The following is a 27,445-nucleotide window of genomic DNA, read 5'->3' as shown; positions in this document are numbered from 1 at the left end:
TTCTCGAATAGAGAAAGGAGATCGAACGACCTAGAACGGAATAATCGCCAAAGCGGATGTATGTCGAAGGAGATAGCGTGGGAGGATTGCTAAGTAGACGAGAAAGATCGAAAGAAGACGACGAGGTCAAACCAGATGAGGAAAATGCAACGAGAGAGAAGGAGGGCAGCGCGACGGGACCGTCTGGTAGCGTCGGCACTCTCGAGGGACGAAGAGAAAGGACCGTTATCGATTGTTGTTGATAATTAGCCGGTACAAGCGCGCGTCAGTCGCCATCCAAGGCGAGGTTATTAGGTTGCTGGTTAGCGCGAGGGCGAAGCTTCTCGCCGCGCGAGGAAGCTGCGCGTCGGGGGATGCGTCGGCGCCGCGCGTGCAGATGCACGTGCGTTAGGTGCGTGCGCGTGATCCCAGAACGCATGCCGCACCAAGCAGCTGCGCGCGCGGAACGTCGGCGTCGTACCACTCGATTATCCCTCCACAATTCGATCTAACGTACTGCTCTACGACGCGAGAGAAGGTTAATTATGCAGTTAATGAGAGAGTACCGCTGGATATATCCGCGTGCACATATATGTGTTCGCGTGTGTACGGGCGTGTTGAAAAGGGGAGTTTCCGAAGGTACTGGCCAAAAGAGAAACTTCCCCGGTCGCCGCGTCTGTAGAACGGATCGAGATGAAGTTAGGATTTACAGTGGAGGGCGCGGACGCGAAGGAGAGCTGGCGTAGGGAGGGCGCACGGTGGAAAATACCTATTTGCTGCCGCGGTCCCGCAGGATCAATCTCTTCGTCGGTGGTGCCGTTCGGTTTCTTGGACGATATTACACTCGGGGACGGGAATAATGCGAGGTTTGATCGGGCGTTCGTCGACGAGTAACCGCAGCGCCCGGGATGGATGTAATTTGCAGGGAAAATGATCGCGTAATAGTTCGCTCAACGAGCGCAACGCGTTCCGCATTGTGTAATAGCGTGCAGTCGTATTAATCTTAGCAGAACCCGAGACAGGACTGCCAAACGATTAAACTGTAATTTTTTTTTCTTTGTTCCGTTATTTAATTGCTTATTGTGCAATTTATTTTTATTTTATAACTTTCATAAAGATCGTTACCCCTATTTATGCATCTTACGTACAAATCTTTAATATGCATAATATTTATTTTTGCGTAATTAAAATGGTACGTTTGCGATAATTGATTTAAAAAAGTCTCTTGCCTGTTTGGCTAATATTTGTTTAGCAATTTACTAAACTAGGAAATATGTCCTGGAAGAAGAATGGAGAAATTCAACTTTTCAAATTCAAACGATATATTGCCTCAAAAATGAAAATAATGCGAATTCTGATTGGTCGTTCAGACGCGAGCAATCATCAACCTCAACGAAAGGTGTAATTTGCAAGGAAAGAGATAGCGTAATAGCTCGGTGGAAGTGCCGCGTGTTGACGCGCCTTAAGTTCTCTCACGGCGACGCAAAGTGCTCGAAAATTACCCAGTGATTACTCACTTAATGATTTAATCCGCGAAATTGCACGGTCTGGCGACGATCGTGTAATTTACGAAGAAAATTGTAATTTATACGAAAGTAGGTAAAAGTAAGAGGGTAAGAAACAGTAGTAGTATTTTCATCTGAGGCGACGGGACTTTTCAAACGCGTTACAGCTCCTTTTTCCGAAGAAAAATCTTTCGAGGTAAAATTGAAATAAAAATTGCATTTAAAACCAAGTATCAAGAAATTATTCCAAGAAATAACAGAGAAATCAAATTTCTTTATGTCAGAAGTAAGTAGACGTGGATTTTAAAGTCACCTTATTTTTTTAGGGACACTTGTTACGGTATAATTTAATCGTTCATAAATATAATCGTGCGCCAGTTTTCCGCGTTAAATAAATTAAATAAAAATATACGACATCGTGCTCGAGAAACTTGCATTCTTCAAGATGCCACAACAAATACAACGTCATCGCCAGTGATGTCAAGGCAAATCTCATTACAATGCACCTGCGCTTTGACAGTGAAACAATTAAGCACAGTGCGCGCCGGGCACGGCATATCGTAGTCGGTCGGACAATTAATTCCGCGCTTAAATCGATTAGACCTCGACCGAACTACCGGGCACGAATGCCGTAGCCAGGCTTCTAAACACACAAATACGGCGGAATGTGTTGCCGTTATTTACAATGAAAATGATCGCGTGATTGCCCGGCAGCGTAAATAAATCCCCGTCATTTTCGTTGCGCTGACCCTTTCGTTAACGATGATAACGATGCGGCGATGTGGCCGTCGCCTTAATAAAGCACCCGATAAGCGCCCGACGAAACGATAGAGTCCAGTTACACAAATACAACGTGTCACTTGGTATAAAAAGGGTGCGTGCCAGGGCGCATTTACGCCGAGGCTCTCATCTATTTCGCGAACGATTTTATATAGTTCCAGGACATCTTTCCTTCAAACACTTAAAAACGAGAACGCTTCTGACTTGACTTAGATATTTTACTCGCTTTTATATTATACCTTAATCGTAAATCTACAGACTTATTGTTAGCCTACAGATTTATTTCTGTATAAAAATGAAATAAATTTCAATCAAATTATTTTACCAATTGTAAGATTCAATTAAGTATTTCATTGTGTTTAATAAATATTTTTTTAAATGCAAATAACTACTCGATAGTTTTTATTCTTGATAAACCGATATCCAATTTTCCACTTTTACATTAACACCATAAAGTGAGAAGTGTCCTTTATTTATTCCAAATTATTGACGAAAGAAAAAATAGCAATTTAGTTCATTCACTTCGTTATTCAGCGAAAATCGTGTGGGAAGAACGTTTATTAACTTCCATAATGGTGCATCGTACCACTGCTGCTGATTCACATTTTATTTTTGCAAGCTCACCGCGGGATTACATTGTATCCTCGTATATAAAAGAAATATGACCGATACCGTATTATAGGTATATGCTTTCGTTCACCGAGAAAAGTAATCCACCCGTCGAACTATAACCGGCGGCCTTCCATTCCCCTCAAGCGTCGCGTGCCTTAAATGTCGAATACCCTAATTAATCCTCGTTATATCTTTTACATTCGACGAAGCATAACGCGTCGCTCGGTCGCGGAACATAAATAAAAAAGTAGAAAAAAGAAGAAAAAAAAAAAAAGAAAAGAAAAGAAATCTAAACGCGAGTGGCACTTGAGAACGAGCAGCCGAATTCGCTCGTACGTGCGTAACGCGTTTCCGCGAGCACGCATACACATTCTGCGACGCGGCCACGCGTTGCAGCACTTCTAATAGCTACTATTATGCGCGCATAACGGGGGTAATAGCTGCGACTCCGGATAAATCGATCACCATTACCGCTCCTATTACCCGTAACGACCGTTTCCGAGGAGGGCCTGACCATATTCTCTCTGTCGCGGCTTCCAGGTGAGAACAGCTGCAACTCTACCGGCGGCGGCAGCGACGAGGAGCTCGGGGCGGGCTGCGGGGAGGATATAAACGGTAACGGAGGCAAGAAGAAACACCGTCGCAACCGGACAACCTTCACGACCTACCAGCTGCACGAGCTCGAAAGAGCGTTCGAAAAGTCCCACTACCCGGACGTCTACTCCAGGGAGGAGCTCGCCATGAAGGTCAACCTCCCGGAAGTTCGCGTTCAGGTGAGTCACTCACCGTACAAATTCCCGCTGACCGACTACAGAGAAGGTACCCGATCTTCTGGAGCATCCCTCGAGAGTAAAGAAAAAGCGCGCGTTCTCTTCTCCTTCGAGTTTAAACTGACGACGCTCGATTGAAAAATATCTTTTCTCTTCACGGAACAAGAAACGCTAAGGGATCTTTTATGTTTTCTGTTTTTACAAGAAATCTTTTTACACTTCTCCCTTTCCTCTTGGGAACGTTTAATATAGATTTGTAAATTGCCCCGTCTCTATTTTCTATCGTTCTTCTTTTCTTTCTTTTTTTTTTTTTCCTTACAATTAATACCAATGTGTTTTAATACTTTTGTAAAATGAAAGCGTACTTTACTCACGATCGTGGCGTAATAAAATGTAGCATGTTATATACATTTTGATGTAAGGCAGGACTATCAAGATACCAGAGAATTTATTGCAATTAGGTACGTAAATACTCTCGTGTAAAGTACGTTTTACTTGTACTTAGTTGCACGGGCGATATAAATTCGCGCGTGCGACTTGCAGCACGATATAACAGGATTTATTCTTCCTCAACCGAAATTTGACGGATACGAATATCGTGTTCGGGCCGGGAGTTAACGCTGGCGTTTCCGTGCAAACAATCGGAACGGCAATCGCTGCCTGGCGCGCTGGGCCAACGTATTAGACTAAATTAAATTAATTATGTGCGTGACAGCGATAAAAGCACGCAGTCGCGTGCGACGACGCATCGATTAGACTCCCGGGGGCACGCTTGCCGAGCGGCACACGTACACGTCCGGACCAACGGCGCGGCTATCGCGGTTCTAGCGGTTCGTCGGGACCGTCGTTCGCTTTCAAAAAACGTAAATTGTTAAACAAGTAACGCGAAAAAAAATTAATTATTAACCACGTGTCTTAAAGTAATTAATCCCCGGGTTGGTACGTTTACAAATCGCGATGTAGGAGCGATAACGAGTTATCTAAAAAATTTTTTTTATATATTCCTTCCCTCGTTTTTTTTTTTTTTTTGCTGAAAGTGATAAAGGGCCGAAAGGGCTTAAGATTTCGGTACAGACCTCGTCAGCATCGCCACTTCATTACGCTATTGGGCGGGGCTCTCGACAACAAGGGATAATAACCTGGTCGGCAGCCTTACGAGCGCACCTGCTTTTTCTTTCTACCTCCTCGAACGCGGAATTGATTTTTACCGAGCGCCCGGCCTTAAGTTTTCATTGCCGCGAAGGGCCCTCGCCTGCCAGCGATGGTTAAGATTACGCGTCGATTGCAATTAGGGCTTTATCGAGGCGACCATGCTAATTCGTAGTGTCGCGGGCATTCGGCTCGTTAAAGTTACCATTAAACACGCAATGCGAGAAACGTAGGTATTATCTTCGCGCCCTAAGTGGATTACAGATGGGCCTTAAAGAGGGTGGAACGGCGGCTTGAAAGTAGGCGAGCTATGAATCGTCCGTCTCTTAGAAAGCTAGCGCTTTCATTGTCGCAATTAACAAGCGGTTTATCCCGTGCGATAACCGCATCGCCTCGATAATAAAGTTGCCTTGTAATTCAACTCCTCCGCACGTTTTCTACGTCGAATAAACGATAGATAATTAGCGAGTAGAAGCTGGGAAAGGTAATCGAAAATGTAATATTCGCGTAACTGAGGCGTACCCGCTACTTTTACGAAATTTTTAATTATTTTAACTTTTTGCGCTAGCGTAGATGCAAGAATACGATCATCCAGTCAGTGTCGAGGAAACTTAGAGAGAAGTAAAAATAGAAAATTTTCCGGCAAACAAAATGTCAGCGTGCCGCGCGAGGATGAGGAAGGCGTCATTCCTCGGGGTCGACGGACTCGCAATTAAAAATTTAAATTGCGTTTAAAACCCGCCGTGAGCTGCCGACATGCCCCCGCACTGTCTTTCTTTCGCACGCGGAACGCTTTTTTCCTAGTTTTTCAAACGGGTCCGCGCGCGTTCCGTCCCCTCGTTTATTTTCAACCGCCACCCTCCCCCGCGGTTCTCTCGCTAACCGTGGTACCGCAACCGTCTCGGGCCGCCCCCAAGGTATACCTAATCGCTTAAGCTTATTACGCCGGAGCGGACAAGGCGGTTGTGGAATCAGCTTTACTCGCGATGCGAGCAGGCTGAGTCTATCCGCTCGCCCGGTCGCGGCGAGCCGCGCGCGCCGCGCCGTTCGGTTTCATCATTTTTAATTGATAGCGCACGCCAATCCCGTCTGTCGGATTTATTAGGCCGCTCGACGAGATGGTTTCGAAGGGACGGGGGTAGCCGGCGGGGTGGAAAACGGGGCTCCGGGGAAGAGGGACGAGAGGGGTGGTTTTTATTGGGCGTGGCGGAACGCGGACGGGATTCCGTCGGCGGTCGCTGCGGTCTGATTGTCATCGGAAAAGCGCCGCGGCGTTTTCCAGCTTTTCCCTATCCGGCCGCGCACACGTGTGCACGAGCAGGTCACGCGTAAAGTAACGCCGCTTCCCTAATCGTCGCATTCGTCGCTCTAGGAACGCGCAAATTTACGCTACAAAAACCCAAGCGCGAACAATCCGGATTAATTAATCCAAATTTAATTGATCTTAATTCAACGCTTCAGAATTATCGTCTCAAGTGGAAGAAGTCTTACGTTACACGCGCCGGGTGAGCCGATTTTAAATTGTTTACTGGTATACAATAGCGTATAATAAAACTTTGATAACAATTACTGCTGCACGTTTGCCGCGCAACATTTCAGCCGACAATTTTTGCAGAATTTGTAATAGGATCTGTTTTTATTTCAATTTCGCACGATGGAACGGGGACGGCGGACTTTAAAAGAATGTAACACGCGCACGGTTTTAACCCGCTGTGTTTGTCGCTCGTTAAAAGTACATTATTTTATACGCTGCGACAAAAATATTTCGCCCGGATCAATTAATGGGCAAATGGTTTAGCTTTAAATCGCGCGTAATGTTTGTTTGCGTACTAAATCGAAAAATAGATTGCAGAAAATGTAAAAGGGGAATAAAAGCACGGGGGGAATTATACGGGAAGCCGCATCTTTTCAAAGAGATAAATGGAATTGGGTAATGCAACTTCACTCGGTTAGATTTACGACCGAGCTCGCTCGTAAATTACTAACCGTTTTGTACCTTCGATTCTTCGACTGATGGCCCGAGCCCGGCGTTCACGTCGCTCCAATGGGCCTCTTTTTTACTTTCATCGTGATAATAAAAATTTTCTTACGAAATCCCGCGCTTCCTTTCACGATCGTTAACGCGGATTCTAAACCAAATCTGGGTGACATTATTCTCGATATTCTCGGCGGAATTGTTCGCTCCGCAGCGAATCAAAATCAAATAAAAAATGTCAAAAACCTGAAAAGGTACCTGTTAAGGCGTTAACAATACAGCTGACAGGTTCGCGTAATTGGCCACCGACCTTTTGGTTTATTAATCTAGACAGGATATTATTCTTTTTGAAAACTGTGTTATCACGTCGTGTTAAAATTAAAAGAGCTCGAAATTAATATCCAATATTTCACGATATTTTCTTCTCGCGAATACGTTAGAAATATCGAGGCTGGCATTCATATTCCCTTAGCCGTAATGTCTCCTCGCTCGATGATAATCTAATTTCAGCGTAGCACTAAAAGTCATTTCCGTTTCGAGTCTCGCTTTTTATCGGTTTTCGTGTGCCAAAACGCCGGCGAAACTACACGGCGATCTATTATATTATTATGGACCCATTGTCGGGGCGAGCCCGCGCGCATTACTCGCCTGTCACGCGATCGCGAGAGAGCCACGTCGAAAAAATAAACGATAGCCGACTAATTCGGCGATTTGCCGGCCGACTTGCTCGAAATCGATACCGCGCCCGGGCGTTTCAGTGGAAACACTTACCGGAATTAACCCCAGCAGGAAGCACACCTGCAGACCTTTTTAAAAGTTTGTCACGTAACGCGCAAGAGCGCAGCGTTGGCGGCAAGCATTGTTGAACGTTCAAAATTCTAATTGTTAATTGCAAGAAGATTTGGCAATCCGTGCCTTCGAATTAGTATTATTTATTGTCTGGCACATTGCAAAACGTGTTGCATTAAATAAACTGAAACTCAATTGTAAACAGAAAATAATATCCGTCTAAATGAGATTTTCTTTCGTTTTACTCTTTACACAATAACGTTTAATCTTGAGGATTCCGACGATACCAGAAAGAGAGAAGAAGAAAACGAGCACCCCCCGACTCGGGGTACCGTGTAAACTCGACTCGCTATCTCATCCGTCGCAGCGCTTTCAATGAAAATAGAATTTTGTTCCTGTTGCATGGACTCGATTGCACTTTGACGGTACGGAGTCTTGCCAGAAAATTATTACCTCGCGTGCTGGTGTCGACTTTATTTCGGCGAGTAATTCGTGTTCCGCATACGTTTGAATAAATACGACAGCCGCGTTTTATCGTCTTGCAGCCGCAATTTTTAAAGTTAAAAAGAACAGTTCTGAGGCTTCGGTAATATATAATATAGTATAACAAGCTTTACCAAGAATATTATTTTTATTCGTTATGTATTTTACTGTCTTTGGTTTTTTTATATACTAGAAGAAATAATGCGCGCGCTTCGCGTACGCTATTTTTCGAAATGTCCTAATTGCAAACTACGAAAAAAGAATGATGTGACTTACCGATCTGCTTCAGCGGAGTTGTGGAGTTCTGCCGGTGACTGTAACATAAAATGAAAAATATTAATGTAGACATGACGATATATCAGTTAATAAAATTAATAAAAGAAAGGTAAAGGTTTTTTCTAAAGATTTTCTAAAAAAAAATTTATATTTACCTATAAGTTGCTCCGCCGATGTATGATGCCTATCCGAGGCCTGCTCCTCCTCTCAGATGGGACGTGTCGAGTCATCCTTCCGCGCACAAGTAACTCGCGAACACCCCGACCCGTGATTTTAATACCGCGAAAATTACTGAACGATCACTCGCGCGTTCCATGGTTCGGCACTCGCGATTAAAAGAAAGTCGTGTGTCGAAAAACTACGCCCGAATACTCAGCAGAACTCGCGGGAAGACCGACGAACCGACCGCGGTTCGTATGATTAATATCGGCGGTGACGATACTCGTTGACGACGGCGGACAGCAACTGCGTCGATCTGTAACATAAAGAAATATCAAGATTAATCGTAGTTATCGTGCTGGAAGGGTTTTCGTTAAACGGAAGTGCGAATTACTTTCGGTACGGAGACATGTGCTTGCTGTGCCGTGCGTAGTACGTGTGTGCTCGCGCGACCGCTGGAGAAGGACAAAGCGAGAGTGGGAGTAGTGGGGGAATATACCTAGCGCGCGGCACGTAGGCTCGCGCTCGCTCTCACCCCGTCCCGTCCCTCCGCCTCCCCGCGCCATCCCTGCGCCTATCTATTTGTTACTCTCGTTCAATTTAATTGTAATATATAATTAGTATGTCCAGACAAAGACAGTACTTTCACCAGGTCGTCCTTTGTCTCGAAAATCGCGAAGACCGTCTTTGCCTGGACATATTAATTAAATATTAAAATTAAATTGAACCTCAAAATCGCCGACTTAACAGTCGACGTTGACTCTCACTTGGCGTGAAACAAGCCAAGCGAGAGAGAACTAGTCAGCGTCGGTTTTAAGCGGTAACAAATAACAGCTAATTTACGCGTTACATCAATTTTTTAAGATAGGATTACAGTAAAGAAAGTTCAAACTTAATTAATTTTTTTCGTAAATACTGAAAAATCGTTTTCGCTCAATATATAAAGAGTAATTAGTAATTATTTTGAAAAATTTACATGTGGAGCTTACGAAGCACTTAGTGGGTATAAATCGCGACGTGTTCGCATGAGGGAGGGTGGAAAGGGAGAGAATTCGACAGTATCTGTAAATTTTTGCTTTGAGCTGCGGACAGTGGAATCGACGGTGGTGTTGTCGGCGAATCTACCGGGCAGGCGGAAAAAAACGGAGAGATTGATTTTTCGCGGTAGGCCAACTAATTTGGTACTGAACGAGGGGAGGTGAAGGGGACGAGGAATGATCGCGGACGCAGGAAAAAGGGGGATGAATAAAGCGAGCGAGAGAGGACGCGGTTGGATGCCCATCGTTCCACGTCCGGCCGCTCGACGATTGCCAATTGGAAAAATACTCCAATTCGATTACAATTTTTTTTCGATGGACCCCTCCTCCTCGCATAACGGCGCGGAAAAATTTAAAACGATTCGACGGCACGGCAAAACTATGGCAATCCTGGGTACGAGGGAGGTACGCGAACGTTGATATCGGGGTCGCCAATGGCCTTCTAACGGCTTTCAAAAGGGCAATTAAAAAAACGATCTTCTATACCTTCCTGCATTATCCGGAAGGAAATTCGGGTCGCGTCGATTTTTTCCTTTTTTATCAATAAACTCGCGAATATTGCTAATATTCTTTCTCGACGTGGCCGCTAAACGGGATTAAACATCGTCGATTTTTATATAATATGAAAATAATTATCCGTTGAATAAAACTAAAAATTTTCAAAAGTTCTAATTGAAGTGTGCGAGACTTTAACGGTTGACGTTGTAATTTTAATTTTATGGAAAAGAAAATTTAGAAAAATAAAAAAATAAACTAAATGTAAAACAATTGAGAACACTATATTCTTTTAAAAGAAATTACGTGTTGCAACTTTTTATCGGATTAAATGAGATTATTTATTTGTGTTACAGAATCTCGCACGTTTTTATTTTCTTCGCACTTTTTAGAGATGTTCTTTTTGCAGCTTGGGGTCTGTATCATTTTTAGTATTCTTTATATCTCAAAAGCGGTGACCAGCTTCTCGCGCGGGTTACAATGCGCCAGGGTTTCTCGCGACAGAAAAATGATACCACGGCAAGGCAATGTCGACGTAATAAAGGGGTGCAGATGGAATATACCCTTTCACACGACGCTGTTTAACATTATTTACCGGCATGTCGGCATGGAAACCTCGCTCGAAGACGCATGCATTCGCAGACGTTCTGCCCTAAGCGCTCGATAAATAAATTATTTAATGTTGCAAGATTTATTAATGTTTCAACGTCAGATTAATTACAAAAAAAAATAAAATAAAATAACACAATTAATTCTAATTAATTTCAGAAGTGAACAGCATCTCAAATACGTACAACTAAGCCAAACATATTGAATATGTGATGCACCTCTTTTTTTCTCTGCATTTTTAAATATATATAATTTCAAAGTTGGCGATTTATTTTTAAGAGATTTTTCACAGGGCTGTTAATTAATCTCTCGCAGCAACAGCTAAAGGCTAACCGGTACAACTGATTTGCATGGCCACCGGGATCTACGCGGCGAATTCGGCGGCATCCTTTTCCCCGACAGTCGATAGCGAAAGCGCTTATCGGGGCGTTTAATTCGGGATTATTAGGGGCCGAATCGTGATCGTTAGCGCTGACACGAGCCTGGCACGAATCGCAGGTGACTGTCTGGGGCGCACCTATACCTACAGGGTGTCAAATTAGTCACGCACGCCGCCTCCACCCAACCCGTCGGGTGAACGGGCGTAACCATGGCTACTGCTGCGAATTTCTCTGCGCGACGCGACGCACCGAGAGCGCAATTGCGCATGCAACATGCCGCGAACGAAAGAGTGGAGGTGAATTAAAAAATTGACAGGGCGTATCGCTTATTTATTTAGGTTTTTTTTTCCACGTTAAATGTCACCTCATGAAAATTAAAACTTTCTGTCGCTCCGCGCTCGCAAAATCGAGTAATAATTCGCGTTTGCTCGGCGCACTTTCCGCATGGCAAATTTATCGGCGCCGGTGACGTTAACAACGTACACACACCAATGCTCGAATCGCAAACCAAACGTGGGGACCATCGACATGCGCAATGTTATTCGATGAATATTAAATCTTAAACGGAAGGGTTTTACTTATGCAACGTTTTTTTTTTTTTCTTTTCTTTTTCGTCAAATTAAGAAGAAAGATCGAGTGAGAAGCAACGCGTCCATTCGCTTTGGTACTTTTTATTCGATTCGATTTCTCCTAGCTTTTAATTATGGCACGTTTTGAGGCGTTAATTTTCAGTAGCGATTTAATTGACCTAATGGTATTTATTTATTCAAGCTTGCTTCATGTGGGCATTTCCTACGGAATCGTGGCAATTTTCGCGAGAACCCCGACAAGCGGATTAAGTAATCCCCCACGGTTTACATGGTGAGGGCGCGATTCTCACGTACCCCCTCGCACAGTCAACCAACCGAGACCGGTGAGCTTTTGCCGCGATATTAATACCCATATGCGAGCATCATAAACTTGTTTACCACGCAACACGCGGTGAGAATTCTCGCACGGGGTCACGGTCGACTAATGGCACCTGAATCTCTTGCCGGCCGTGCACATAAATCAAACTAATGTTCGGCTAAACGCAACGGTCAATAATCTCCAAGCGTATCGCACGGAGTAGACAAATATCATTGAAGATCGTTACACAAAAAAAATTCTGACTCATCAAAAAAACATTCATTTATAAAATTGTACAAAAAAAGCGGCGTCTGTATAGAAATATCTCGTCTTGGAAATTGCAATATGACGGTCTAATTATTTATCCAGCTCCGCCGTTCGGCGATAATTATAGAAAAAAATAAAAGAGTCACCGGCAAAGGGAGTTCGAAGTGGAAGTCGCAAAGCCTCGTTATGCTCATCGCTAATTGCATCAGTGAAGGTTACAGGCAGCAGCGCCTTCCGTTTCATCTCTCCCCCTTTGTCGCACCTGCCGACGCGACGGCAGGGCTTGCCTCTTGCCCGACGGTAATGGCGCCAATAACGCGCTTTCTAATTCCGACACAGGCAATTCCGCCGGGGTCAGGGGGAGATTCTCGCGTTAGCCCGGGATAAAACGCCCCGGCTCGATATCAGAGAGGAAAGGCGCTCGCGGATACAAATGTTATTACGCGAAAGCACTTCCCCGATCTCCCCCGGTCCGATGGCCGCCCTTTTGCACGTCCCGCGCCCCTCGGCCTCCTACTCGGGATCGTTTTTCTTGTGGGTGCGATGTTTCCAGGCGGAAAATAAGATAATGGCCTGGCGCTAGGCGCGAAAAGCCCGCGAGCGGGGAAAATGGCCCGGCGGGAAATAGCGAAGATCGTGGGAGCGAGGACACCTGCCCTGCGCGCAACGGAGGCCGCCCCGCAAGAGAAAGAAAAAAAAATAAAGGGCCGGGACCTACCCTCGAGGAAGGAGGAAGACGGAGCGCACGGTAGAAATGTCGCGCGATCGCGTAATCGAGTCACGGTGACAAACGCGCGAGAATAAATCAGACGACGGGGACGCGATTGGCTTCCATGGGTGAAAATCGTACAGATCTGGAAATTGTGCGGCGTCGTCGCGCGAGACAATAGGCGCGAAATTAGCTCAACAGTTTTAGCGATGAATACCGGTTTCGATAATGCATCCATTTTATCGCGCAAAGATATCACGAAATTAAAATTGTATTCGACAACTCGGCGGCTAATTATCTTAATAATAAAAATGTCATTTATTTTTCATGCGCGTTAAAGCGCAATGTAATACTTTCTATTTTTTACCGTTCAGAGAAAAAGATAAAACGAGACGAAAATATTCAGCGGATGAAACACGCGCAGTTTCATTTGACAAATGTTGATAAATGCTCCCGTTAAGCGTCACGAAAATTCTCCTGTTGGTAACGACAATTAAAAATGAATCAGGGGGTAATTGCCGGCAAAACAATACTCGCGATGTAGTGGAAACGCCGACTGTAATTAAATTGAAATCGTTAGCGCGGGGGCTCTGCAAAATATGGCGCGCGTTGTTCGAGATTTTCGTCACGTTCTCCCGTGGCAGACTGTCGGAAGCTTCGGTGCCGAGGAGGAAACACGTCCTTCGATCCTCGCAGACCGCGGAGAGAACGAACTCTGTCGCAGCGCCGTCTAACGAGTATTATAATTACTGTCGCGTAACTCAATATTGCACCCTCGATATGCTAAACTCCCGCGGAATATAGTGTTAATAGGCGTGGAATGGCGCGGGACAACACCCCGCTTCTATTAATTGCACTTCACCCTAAATGCAAATTGTTCGAAATTGAGCGAGGGCTCCCCGAATATTTGGAAACTCCATTACGAGGCAGTGTTCGTCCTTTCGTTCCTCGCGTACACATACACTCAACGTACGCACACCACCGCGCTGCGGCCTGACGCGAAGGGCGGTTTCGATCGGCGAGGGTACACGCGATGAAAAATCTATCTGGGGACACGAAGGAAATTAGATAGCGAATAACATGAGAATACGAGATTGAAAGTCGCGAGTCTTCCTACCGTAGGCTCGTTACGTGCGTATTGTCTCGAAGAAATTCATCAACTTTCTATTATGTCAGTTATTGCTCGATAAATGACATTTGCGTTTTTTATTAATAAAAAAAAGTGTAATAACCGAAACGTGCACAGAAATATAACGCATAAAAGACTAAAAAGTATTATTATAAATATTAAAATTATATTTATTTTAATTGTAAAGCTTAAGTTATGCAAAGGAATGTCGATAACCGGCAAGTGTTCGTGATAATGTAAAACTAAATGGAAGCTTTGGTTCTTCGGCTCCCGATCACTCGACAAAAACCTTAAAACGTTCGCGGAGCAAATAAAGCCGAAGGTTAGTCGACAGCACGGAAGACGACGTCCGTCGTTCCCGTAGATGTCTTCGGGAGATTAGCTGTCCAAGGTTCTGAGGTCTGTGGCTCAATTAAGCACTCCGTTTAGCGCTTGACTAAAAAGGGTTGGGAGACCCTCGCCCTGCCCCCTCGAGCATCAATCATGTCGGAGCAACCCTTTTCCTGAGGGCGATTTTGCTCCTCTATTGAGACGAAGTGTTGTGCTCAAACACAAAAACACTTCATTTGGCAGATTAGCTGTTAAACACTAAGGGTGCACGCGCCGTAACTATCGCCGATAAGCACGAAAAGTGTTTGGTGAGAAAAGCACGTTGGTTCCTGTACCATTTGTCTGTGCAAACTACTAGAACGATCAGACCAAAAATCGCTTTGCGAATTATGAGCGCGTAAAAAAAAAGAAAAAAATAAAAATTAAAGCGTACTTAATAAACCCGACGTGTTGCATCGGCATCCATAAAGTGAACCGGTATTGTTTCAAGTATTCAAGGTAACCAATTCTATTTGACAAGAAGAGCAAAATCATCCTTCAAATTTAAAAACGCAAAATCGCTCTAGTAGCGGAAGACGTGCTACGCTAATTAAGGGTTAATAAGACGGGAAAATAGCAAAGGATTTCCCACGGAGGGGCTCTCTTGACTACCACGCGGCTTCTTTCTGTGTCACGAGCGGTCGGAGGTAAGGCTTTGCGTAGGACACGCGGTACATTCGGTGCGTAGCCTGCTCGTTTTAATATCGCGTATAACATTATGAAGCCGCTGTCGGCGCTCCGCCGGTCCTGAGGCCGGCAATTAACAATTAGCTGGCGGTCCTTGTAATCGAATTACGGCGGCCATTGTCGCGGGCCCAGGTACAAACGTATTCAGTTCCACCGGCGTACCTTGAAGAGCCGGCAAAGCTCTCCTTTCTCCCTCCCCCCCCTCCCCCTCGCTCACCCCCGGCGGGGACCTTATTGGCTCGTCTCTCTTTTTTTCCACGGTACTCTAAGATCGGATTTCGCGCCGCTGCATGCGCATAGATGCAGAGTGCAGCCATGGTGGGATCCCTTACAAAGGCAAGGCCCCGGGGCCGAACATAGGCGGGGATGAATGTCACCCCGTGAAAATATATCCGTTTCAACAGTTTGAGATTTCGTGCCGTGCAGGAACGCGCGCAGGTGTCCCTCCGATACCGGTATCGCGGCAATAGCGGCTGTACGGATTAGTAACGTTAAACTGCGCGGCGTTTCTCGCGCGGAGATGCTGCGATAAAGATGAGACGAAATTGTCCGACAGACAAACACGCCCGCCTTGAATCATTTCTTGGTTTCATTTATTCACGTTTAGTAACGAAAATGGAATTAACGGTACGACGCTTTTATTATTAATTTGACGAAGAAAAAAAAATGGGAAGTAAAATCTTATAAACTCTACAATTAATAAGATAAAAGAGAATGGTACGGAATATTATAAATTTAAAATAACGACATAGAAAATGGATTGTTGAATCATTTTTAAAAATAGCCTTCTTAAATGTTACTTAGATAATAAAAATATGATTAGTTTAAAATAATTAGATTGCAATTAATAAAAATTCTTATCCTTCTCCGATGAATAATCGACGTAACTCGTCAGAAAGCGACCGATAAATTTTATATAAATTGTGTAACCGATTCTTCGAAAGGTGCAAGGTTCTATGCTCTCGACGAATGCCCGGCACCAGAACGCTCGATTCCGTTAAAAGTTTTCTCTCAAACGGCCATGACGCAGAGAGATCGTGCCAATTATCAATTTCCAAATCCCGTTTGATTAAAGCCATTCGACTACGAAAGAGCCCTCGCTTTATCGAGGCATCTCGCGGCCCTTTAACGAGTAACCGATGTCAAACGCAGCCGGAGAAGAGACCGACAAACACATACACACACCATTCTCGCATACAAGCGGAGCCCACGCGCGTCGTATATTCACGTGGAGAGAAGGTAGGAAGGGAGGCTCGGGGTCACTCTCTCGCCGGGAAATACAACGAATTCGAGATATATCCAGACAGAACCAACTATTAATTTGGTTCCCAGGCGTCGGGCAGAGGTAGGGGCAGAAGTACGAGCGAAGAGCCACGAAGGGCGGGCACGTGGAAGGTAGAAGGAAGGACCGTAGAGCGAGAGAGAAAGAGAAAGACTGAAAGAGGGGAGGCTTCAACCAGAAAGCCTTCGGGGCAACAGATTACTGTCTACGGCCTACACCCGTCGCCTCCACCCCGTCCGCGTCTCTTTCCACCGCCCTCCGGTCCATTCCTCCTCTGCATACCCATCTCCCGGTCGACCGTGGCTGGCCCATGAAGTTAATAATCATCAAAAGTCACAGTGTTTGTCGAGGGCGGCCGCCCTTTGTGCGCCCACGCGTGCTCCTGACGCTAATACGACTCCACCCGGGCTTTATTACGAGTTATTAGAGTTATTACATCGGCGACGGATTTTCACGTGCAGCGCACTTACGATCGCGAGCGTGTTTCTTTTATATCTCGCTTGCTTTTTTTTTCCTCCCCCTCACCGTAAACTTTTTTCCCCATTACCCACGTTTTTGCGCGTTCGCCTTTTCCGTTTGTTTCCTGGCAGCAAAAATTAAGTCGTTCGCCTCAAATGTCTTAGAACATAATGATACTTTACGAAACAACGTATAGCGCGTGAAATGTTAAACCTCGGGAACGAATTTAATTGAGGTATTAGAAATTAACTTAAGCACGTGATTTTATTTCGTTCAGCTGTTTACAATTCAATATAAACGGTATTTTATATTAATCTCATTTAACTGAAAATAATCCACGAAAAAAAGAGAGAGACAGAAACGGAGAGAGAGAGAGTGAGAGAGAGAATGAGAGAGAGAAGGAAAGTGCGATAGAGATGGGAGGGACAGAGATTCACTGAAAGTGGCGCATTGGCCAGACTCTGATGAGTGTCTCTATAAACGAGCAGTCTTAATTGCGGTACAGTCACCGGGGTTGTATGTGGCAGAACATACAGCCACGAAACGCGAAACGATGGCGTAACGCTACTGTGAAATGCACGACGCAGCGTAATTTCGAATGCACAGACGTGACTTAACAGTGTTAAATGCTTGCGCGCGCTGTGATTCAGTTCCGGGGTTAATTCCCTCTCGAGTCTAATTCCTTCGACTTCCCTGTTAACGCTAACCGAAGTTAACTAAATGTTTCTTTTCTTACTATCATTATCTCGCTGTCGTTTAAAACGCAGTATAGCGCAATATAAAATTCAATAAATTAATACAACGTAACAGGAGAAGTTACATATTGACGAATTTGCTTCAGCGAAATTAAAAAATTGTTAATTAATTTATATATCTGTGATATTCAAAATACGAGGGGGGAGGAAAAAATTCAAAAATTTATCATCGTTCCGGTGAACGACTTCATAGAACTTTCTTTCTAACTGTGCATAAATAACAAAAGCTCGGAAATAAGCAGAGATTCGTTTGAAAGCCTCGTTTTGGGCACAAACGTATTGTCTGGTAAATAGCTTCCTGCACAAAAGATGCATTCACTCGGAGCCGATCTCGTTGCCGCGAGAGCGTGTATAGCGAGAAAATACAACGACTAGTCCAGACAATGTAGGCACGGTGTCAAAATACGTGGGCCATACGGCTAATTTGTCGAAATTCTGCGCGGTCTCTCATTCAGGCCACCCTCCCGATCGCCGTCCTGCACGCGCTATTCGAAATCTTGCTCGCATATTACGCATATTGTGACTGATTTCCTAAGAAATTCAAAACACTGTGCGCGGTTTGCATAAAAATAATTGTGTAACTTTGCTGTAAAACCGATATTTAGAGAATAAAGTCGTTTATGCAATGATTTCGTGGACTATTACAGTAAGATAAATTCGCGACTGTTCAGTAATTATACATATATTAATTGAATAAATTGTAAATATAATACGTTTCATATCATTTCATACTTACTCTTAACAGAGCATGCTGTCAGATATACGTTTAATTAACGGCACAAGTAAACATTCATATTTTTACGCTGAAATTTTTCTGACTTCGTGACAATAGCTCTTGTAGTTTACGTGATCCGAGGATCATCCAACGAAATCATTGTGCGACGCTAAAAACCACTCGGGACCAACAAACGGACGATACGCGGCGGATCTGTGAACGGCGTTACGAGCCGTTTAGTCGCATTGTAAAAGTGAAATCGCCTCGTGTTTGGGATGTTATTTGTAACACATTAGTATTGTATCGTTGTACGACGGGGTTAGACCGGGGCGTTGGAGTGTTTAAGGGTGATTACACGCAACGACAGGGGTGGCTTTATTGGAGAACGCCGCCAGCGGTGCTCACTTATGCCACAGTAAAATATCTTTAGACATTGTAAAAACGAATACGTTTGTGTTATAAAATTACGGCTTAATTAAATGAAATTTTTAGTTATAATTACATCATATCGACTGCAATTTCTACGCGTATCATTTATCACATCCTTCGTTACGCCTTCGTTTTATTAAAAACTAAATATTTATAAATGTTCCTTTTCTAACGTTATATCACATATTTATGTAAAGCAAATTAATATAATATTATCAGTTAACGACTCGACCCAGGCAAATAAATTCGCGTGCAAATATAAATGGATTTACAATTAGAAAAAGTGGTAAATGAGAACGACTGCATAGGATTGAATTTGGTCGACAGTTTGACAGGGCTGAAGTAGAGAAAGGGGAATAGCACGAGGAGCGAGAAAGAGAGAAAGAAAGAAAGAGAGAGAAAGATATAAAAAGAGACGGAGGGCATAAAAAGCGCGGTGAATAATAGACTCCAACCCTCTCCAAACATCTCCCTTCTCTATGCATACCGCGGTACCCTGGACCGGAATCTAGGCTTATATTCGAAACGTGTCCCCTTTTCCCTTTCTCTCTCTTGTGCCCTTTTCACTCTATGTCACCCTCCGTTCCCCCCCTCCCTCTTTCTCTCTCTCTTCTCTTCTATGATTGTCGTAGTGTACCAACGATAGGGCTTTGATAGACTTGTAATACACCCAAAAGAAAAATAACCTCGTCTTTTTCCTTGTCCGTGGATTAGCGGTAGCGTTACGTTGGCCTTTTCCATTATAAGGCTATTAACGTCAACAACTATGGCTGTTGAACATACGTCTATTGCGTGTTTAAATTTATAAATCTCTTTCGAGCGAATTTGTCGAATTAAAATATAAATCAGAACATTTTTTTTTAACAGTTTCTAAAATGCATTGTTTTTCTACGCAAAACCTCACACGCGTCGCTGAAAATCGGGGCCACCGTGACGTTTTCGTGTGTATCCGCGCGACTATGTCGGAGACCTCACAAGCCGCTACCACGGGGAACAATGCGCCGAAATCTGTTAATACTCCAGATAGCAACAATGAACTCGACGTGGCGTGAACATCTCGAATACCTTTTTGCTGGCGCTAATCCGAATTTGACGAGAGCCGCCGTCGAATATAAAGCGACCATTGTCCCGGAACGATGTGTTTCACGAGAGAAACAAAGAGAGAGACAGAGAGCAAAGTAGAGGGAAAGAGAAATGAGAGATGATAGTATACGTGCGCGTATATGCGCGGAATAGAAAAAAAAAAAAAAACTTTAAGCGACAGATACAGTCCAGGAGTGATTTTCGGCGCGATACGTTTCTTGCTTGTCGAGTGCTCGTACCGTATGGTACCAAAGAGAACGAAGACTATGCCTACGTCCAGTCACCAAAAATACGTTTGTTATACTCGTATCTTTTATACCGGATATCACATTTCGTACCTACGTATATTTAAAAAAAAATGCGGAAAAAAAACATGCGTTTAAACGAGAAATTGTAAAACGATATAGCGTTTTGCATGGCGAAAAGTATATTACGCGCTTAAAAATATTAATTAAAATTTACTGAATAATAAAAACTACGTCGATCTTTCCCTCAACACTAAAAAAAAAAAACCGATTAGCGTCGCGAAAAAGCGACAACAATTAAAATCCTCTACGTCGTTGAAATAAAATAAGCGATGTGAAAATTCTTTCGATGCTTCTGAAATTAGCGACAGAGCGAAGTGTCGCGTTCAAATAACGAGGCGACTAGCAAATTGAATATTACTGTCGGGAATGAATGGTGATGAATCGTTAGGAAAAGAGAAAGAGGTAGTCGAAAAAAAAAGTGTATGAAGAGGATGGGGGGCGGCGGACAAAAGAGACATAGAGAAAAACGCGGAAACGAAGTGAAACGAAGACGGGGTTAAACGTCGGAGGCATCACCCGAGGTTTGGAGCTCGATGTTGAGGGACAGGGGAAAGCGGAATGCGGGGGAAAGGGGGGTTAGATATCGGAGCATTCCTGGGCTCATCAGGATGATATTCCGCTCTCGAGAACGAGAAGCAATTTTCTTTCCTGGCTCCGTGGATGAGAAAAGGCTACGGACAAGATGCCACGCCGAAATGATGGGAAAATAAGCGAATTTCCCTTCGTATCTCTTATATATCCTTTTCCATCTCGTGCCATCTTGCCTCCCTTTTCCTCCCCTTTTGCAGTTCTCTTTTCTCACTCTGACTCTCTATCTCCCTGCATCCTATGCCTCACCGTAGCGGCACGTCTGCTTCGTCTCGTCTGCTGAGGGCCGACTTTAGCGGCGAGCAAACGCGCGTTCTCGCTTCTCTCGCGGAAATATAAAGAACAGGGCTAACGCGGCTTAATCTTTTTAGGTCGTAAATTTATTAGAGCAGGTACTTCCACCTTTTCCGCTCGTCTCCGCCGACGTCCTTCTTCTTATCCCTCTCTCTTTCTCTCTCTCGGTCTCTTTTCCTACCCGACCCGACTAGCCGGCGACGATCCTCGGCAATGATATTGCGAAGGTAAACTCGCTTAGACGGTTTAAATGCAAGAAAATTGAAATAAAATGGAAGTAATTCCGAGATTAAAATTGGACGTCGTTCCGTTGTCGCTGAGAAGCGGCGACACTTTTTCGTGCCCCCTCTTTTACCCCTCGCTATGCCCCGCGTCCTTCTTGGCGTGTTAGTCTTTGTGAGATTTTACGTGGCACACTCTCGCCCGAGAAACTTCGTCATGTCGAAGTTGCATAATTTGCAAGATTTCGCTGGAAGGTTGACGCGCGGATAAGAGGGCTAATTATCATTATCGCGTTAATGCACAAGTAACGTAACGGAATAACAATTCCGACTCTTTCGCATAAAATCGCGGAGTTCGAAATAATCGGTAAAAAGTATGCCTGATAAGAATTACGCAATTAAAAAAAAATAAATAAATTATAAATAATCTATTGAAAATTTTTACGAAATTAAACAAGAATCTTGTCCGTTTATTTAATCAGGTACCAAACGCGCGTGACGTTTTAAGACAATTTTTTCACTTAATTATATATTTACTGTCGGGCTACCGTGGGGAAAGTGTAATTGATTGCTCAGCGTTGCTTAGCTGATCGCGAACGTTCGGACTGCCGTAGCAAAAGCTAACATAAGATTCGATCGCCGATGGGTCTCGACTTGGATGGTTCGCCGCCGCCACGTGTAAATTCGTCACGGATGGGGCACCCGTGGGCCTTATTACCCAGACGCGTCTCGGCTGAATAATTCATGAGCCGAGATCCCGATAGCATCGGCTCTTAACGCAATAGACTCGAGCGAGCTGCCAACAGCAGCCATGTTACAATAAAGAAATCAACATGGCCGAGACCCGTCAGGGTGAGCCGGGGTGCTCCCTCTGACGTTTTCCTCCCCGCCTCGGGTCCACCTCGAAGGCGCACCGCGCGCGTTGCGTCACGGCGTGTCGCGCGCTCACTTTCGATTTCGCCTCACGGGCTCGTTACCCTCTTAATGCCGATGGAAGGGTGGATTCCCCTTCACACCCTCCGATCTTTCACCGACCGACCCTCTTCTTGTCCCTCCTCCCCCTTTTTCTTAGCCAACACCGCTTTCAGGGTTGGACTGGAGACCCGCCCAAAGAGACATTTCTGCAACCCTCCTTTTGGAGCAGAAGTCGAGAAATATATAGAGAGAGAGAGAGAGAAACTTGAACGAGGAGTGTGGAAAAGAGAGAAAGTCTTGGCAGCCACTTTTCTCGCCCTTCGCATGATTGCACCCCGCCAAAGGAACTCCATTTTCTATCGAATCTACTAAATCTTTCTTTTCTTTTTTCTTTTTTTTTTTTTTGTCTACATTTGCTTTGACTTATCGTTATTACCTTGCTCACTTGCATAAATATCTAAATACTATATAATAAATGTCTAAATTACGTAATTAAAATATAAATTCTTTTTTAAAAAGTTTATATTAGCTTAAAAACCTACAATTATAATACTAATGTAAAAAAATCTTGATACAACAAAAGAAAATCGGACATTCTGTAAAGTCAAACGCGATAGCTCGAGTCTGCTGTTGAGATTGGGGTGGGAAGAATGAAAAGAAGGGTGGGTGCCCTCTTCCTCAAGTACGCGGCAGTGACACGTTACCATTATCGCGTCTCAGCGGCTAATGAAAGTTTGTGCCACCATTGTTCCCGACTTACGTCGAGCTAAACGCCGTAGCGAACTTAATGAATTTGCGAAATTAAGTTCACAAAATATTAAATACGGCTAATATCACCACTTATCGGTTAAAGAAAGGCAGAACGATAGAATTTATTATGCTCGCTAAAGTTACGCTAGCGCAAATTTTTATTAACGCTAATATATTCCGTCGTTTATATTTCTCTCTGCATTATTTCCGATTGAGTAATGATAAATTGTTTGGTTACGCGGTTTGTTTCAGGTCTGGTTTCAGAACAGACGAGCTAAGTGGCGCAGACAGGAAAAAATGGAAGCTGCGAGACTAGGCCTGAGCGAATATCATCATGCCGCTAATATGAGGTTTGTCAAACGTAAATCAAAGCCGGTGTATGAATTTTTGCGATAAATTGAATATGCGAAATCGCTACAACGCGGAGATGTATCGTTTCAGAAACGTTGCCGGTCCAGCTCTAGGTCTACCAGGAGATCCTTGGCTGGCGCCACCAGGATTGCTCAGCGCGCTTCCTGGTTTTCTAGCGGCACCCCACACAGGATACCCTAGTTATCTAACGTCTCCTAGGCGACTACCATCACCGCCAAATGTCGGCGCCGTGACTAACGCCGTTCCAGGTAACAATTTAAATAAACTTAATTTTTTTTTCTTTTGTCAAGCATAACTAATTATCATTTAAATGCCACGCGGTAGTCTTTAAAAAAAAATGTAGCGTTCTTTCGGAAAATTAAATTAATTTTCTAATAATGTCGATGTACATATAGCTTGGAAATTCTCGCAATGTAAATAATGATTTAATTACAACGTTGAAATTAATTGCAAATTAATATAAATTAATTATCGCAATCGTAATCACCGAGCATACCAACGAGAAGTAGAAATCGCACTGTTCGCAGGATCGCTAGCCAGTAGTATGGCGAGCATAAGCGCTGGGGGTCATGTGCAACCACCGCCGCCAAGTCCGCCGGGGCATGATCCCCGCACCTCGAGCATTCAAGCGCTCAGGATGCGGGCCAAGGAACACGTCGAGAGCATCACCAAAGGTCTGCAGATGGTCTGAAGGTTAACTGTAGATACGCCAAGGGCGCGCACCGCCGCCAGCTGCATCGGCCACACGCTCATTATGGCGTGACAAGCGAGCGAGCAATCATCTCATGCTCAAAGGCATTTAAGATCGCAAGAAGTCGCCTGAGCAGCGCGAACGGTATATCGACCGACGAAAGCGAAAGAGTCTGCGAAGGGGAAAATCGCCGACGGTGCTGGATGGTAACAAAAGTACAAGAAGCTAAGCGAGAAGAAAAGGCGACCGTCCGTTTACGCGTGTCGAAGAGTGAACGTGATCAAAAAAAAATTCTCTCGATACGAACAGTTATCAATGGACGATCTAATGTACACTGCTGACATGTTAAATCAAAGAGATTACCTAATATTGCAACGAACGGTGGGTATATTTTCAATGATTATTGAGACCGTCGGTGTGATAATCGGGCCAACCTACTTGCGGTCAGTTTAACGACAATGATATCATCCTTGGAAAGTTGGATTTTTTTTTTATCCGAAAAGAAACAGAAAGAATAAAATACGCCTAGGAAATTGTTGGTAAAAATCAATTAATTTCTCGGGCATTTGTACTTTGTGATGCGTTGATAATAATATAATTGGCAACCACTAAACGGTCGACTGACTATGCGAAACTATAACGCACATTTTTTATCTAATAAAAGATTTTCAAGCGAACGGTAATCGTATGAAAAATGTGCTCGGCGCTCGCGCCAAGTCGGCATTGTGCAATAGATAAAAAGAATTGCGTTGTGCAAATGTTTAATTTAAATTGAAGGTAAGGAAAATTAATTTCGATCATTTTGCCATTCGCGATACATTTATCACAACGTTTCTGTATCGAGTTTCACGTTAAATTATTTATCAAATAGAAAATGTCGTGTGTGGATATTGTCACGTAAAACTTTAAAAATACTTGGCTCGAAATCGATAAAATTTCAGTTTGAAATTAGATACACGTATGACTATTGTTAAATAATCGCGATGTACATTATTTAATTTTATAAAGCAATATAACGCAGGTGCAAATATACTAGTATCAATCAGTATCATCGTGAAAGTCAATGTATGACTTTTTAATTTCGTTTCGAAGTGAATTATTAATTTTTTGTTTCTTCGCTAATACGTGGATTAAACGTGTAAAACTGCATCGGTTTTGAAATGCGGTTTGAAATATTTCGTAACACATAAATATATTCCGTATTAAATATACGATACTATACGAATAATTAATACACGGAAAGTTAAACCCCGGCGATATCTTTCGTAAAACAATTATGTTGTTTTACAACCGTCAAATGCATAAACGAATCAATAAATTAGTGTTAATTTATGTATAGGATATTTAAATTACCATTTAATACGCGTGTTATTTAGTGAGATAATAAATTGCCTGCCGTTCCTTAACAATTTATCTATTTCGGCCGCATGCGTGTAAAATGATAATTCGGATATCTTACATATAGACATTCAAATCCGCATTAAATTGAATCTCGATCCAGTCCCCCGTCTTTGTTCAAAATTTGCGTTCTGCGTCACATTGACTGTGCATCGCAATAAAAGAAGAAGAAATAAACAAAAGTGAAATTGCTTCAATTTTTAAGCGAACAAAAATATTACAGTTTATTCAGCAATTACGTCTATCATCGAATATCCTTCAGGAAGTAGTGTGGGGATGTTCGATAACAGGTAATCCGTACGAAGCAATGAACGAAAAAGAATTTCACTTAATATACGGATATGAATGGTTAAAAAATCCGAACAATCAAATCCTAATATCTCGTGAAGAGTGTTCGATTCGCGCTCGTTGACCGAATATCTCCTCGTAAATCGAGGTAAGTTGCGTAGTAGAATATACGCGCGACTGAAAACATTTGGTTAAACCTAAATCGTTATGCGTAAACCGGATGTCGGTCCTTTGGGAACCTCCTGGATCGGCGGCGACGCTCACCAACTCAACGACGATCGTCGATCGTCGATTGGCGAACTAGCGAAATATCTCTTGTAGAATATAGGGTAAAGCATGGAGGCGAGAAAAGTGAATTTTGACATAAACAATATTCTGCAGTATTAATACGTTAAGGCAAAAAAAAAAAAAATTGTGCATATTATCTAGACGCCGTTGTGGTATGTAAATTCCAGGAGAGATCGCGGAGGAAGATTTGCGACGCCAACTCAACATATTATTCAATAATTGATGTAAAATTCGATTCACAATGTACAAAATCGTGTAAGGTGCACGGTGTTATTCTTTCAAGAATAAAAATCCAAAGATCTCCAAAAGTTTTATCAGTATTTTTTGCTAATTTATATGTATATCGTTCTAGTAAATTTCTCTGCATTTTTTAAAAATCTTTTTTTTAATTTTATATTTTTCACGAGATAATATAAATATTTTCTCTATGTAATTTAAAATATGAATATTTTTGCATAGCTACTGATCATTTTGGCGTACGCTCACGATTTTGCAGAACGTGTCTCGAACGCTTACATACGAATCGATTAACGAGCGATGACGATCAGCCTCCGCGGTCCGTAAAACGAGACATTCGTAGAGAACGAAGAAACGTAGTTAGTCACTTCCCGGACGTCTATTTGTATATATACCCGCTCGTGACAAACTAAAATTCGATGTACATATTTAATCGTACCATATCGTTTGAAGACAGGGCCTCCTTTATTGAAATAAAAATGCAAACGATGATAATATATTAAAATGAAAGGCACATGCTTTACTGTTATCTCACCGTCACTCAATTTCCCCTCCTTAAATCCAAGACACGGTAGTCCATATTAACAAATTAATTAATTACTAACCAAAGATGCGATTTCAAATACTTAATTTGAGACAAATAAGTTTTATCAATTTTATTCTTTTTTTTTTTTTTAATAGTTTAGTCTCATTTTTATTTAATTATACTTTTTATACGCTAGTGACAAATCGGTCTGAAATGTATACTACGAAAATTTTAATTCCTACGGAGAAAGTAATACATATTTGCAAAGGAATTAACATATCAAAGAGCGACTTTAATTAAGCCTTAATTCATTTCTGAAAAGAGGAGGAAAGAGGAAGAAAGTTGCAACCGGTAGAAGACTATTATTCGACTTTCTTCAAGTTTAATTAAAATCGAAGATTTGTTAGAGCACGAAGAATCCGTTAACGCTAGAACAACTAAGAACTGGCGATTGTTTAGAAGGATAATTTTTCTATATTATCTAGAATGAAATATAAATTGATTTTCACTTTTATATTCGTAAAATAAATTTTAGTAAAAGAGAAATGCACTTAAATATATTATTAAAAAAATGTTAGCTCAGTTTTTCGGAAATACCGAGGATCCTACTCGACATCTTAAATATTTATTTCATATATTTTCAGCGTTCTATTAGGCCCATTGTGCATGCACGGCCGATTAGATGGGCCTTTTATTTTGACCTGTTCATACACTCCCTGCCGGGGAATTTAACCTAGCGGCTGCCGCGATTTGATGCAAATGCGGCTTCGGAAATTCCGTTTGCGCGAGCAAACGTGAC

General features: G+C 43.1%; 1 protein-coding gene across 3 annotated transcripts in view; it reads left to right on the top strand.

The window, feature by feature from the left end:
• LOC139108342 (retinal homeobox protein Rx1) overlaps positions 1-26,752 on the top strand; it is a 41,253-nt gene extending 14,501 nt beyond the window's left edge. For 2 of the 3 annotated variants that reach the window (XM_070666537.1, XM_070666526.1), the window contains 4 exons: positions 3,417-3,649; positions 23,099-23,196; positions 23,288-23,466; positions 23,728-26,752. In XM_070666537.1, the coding sequence (XP_070522638.1) occupies positions 3,417-3,649; positions 23,099-23,196; positions 23,288-23,466; positions 23,728-23,909 (692 nt within the window). In that variant the 3' untranslated portion in view covers positions 23,910-26,752. The remainder of the gene's footprint in view (positions 1-3,416; positions 3,650-23,098; positions 23,197-23,287; positions 23,467-23,727) is intronic. The other variant, XM_070666545.1, reaches the window with a different exon arrangement.
• Positions 26,753-27,445: the final 693 nt, after the last annotated feature.

Source organism: Cardiocondyla obscurior, linkage group LG01, assembly GCF_019399895.1.
Source record: "Cardiocondyla obscurior isolate alpha-2009 linkage group LG01, Cobs3.1, whole genome shotgun sequence".
NCBI classification, from domain to species: domain Eukaryota; kingdom Metazoa; phylum Arthropoda; class Insecta; order Hymenoptera; family Formicidae; genus Cardiocondyla; species Cardiocondyla obscurior.
This window is presented reverse-complemented; position numbering and strand designations above follow the sequence as displayed.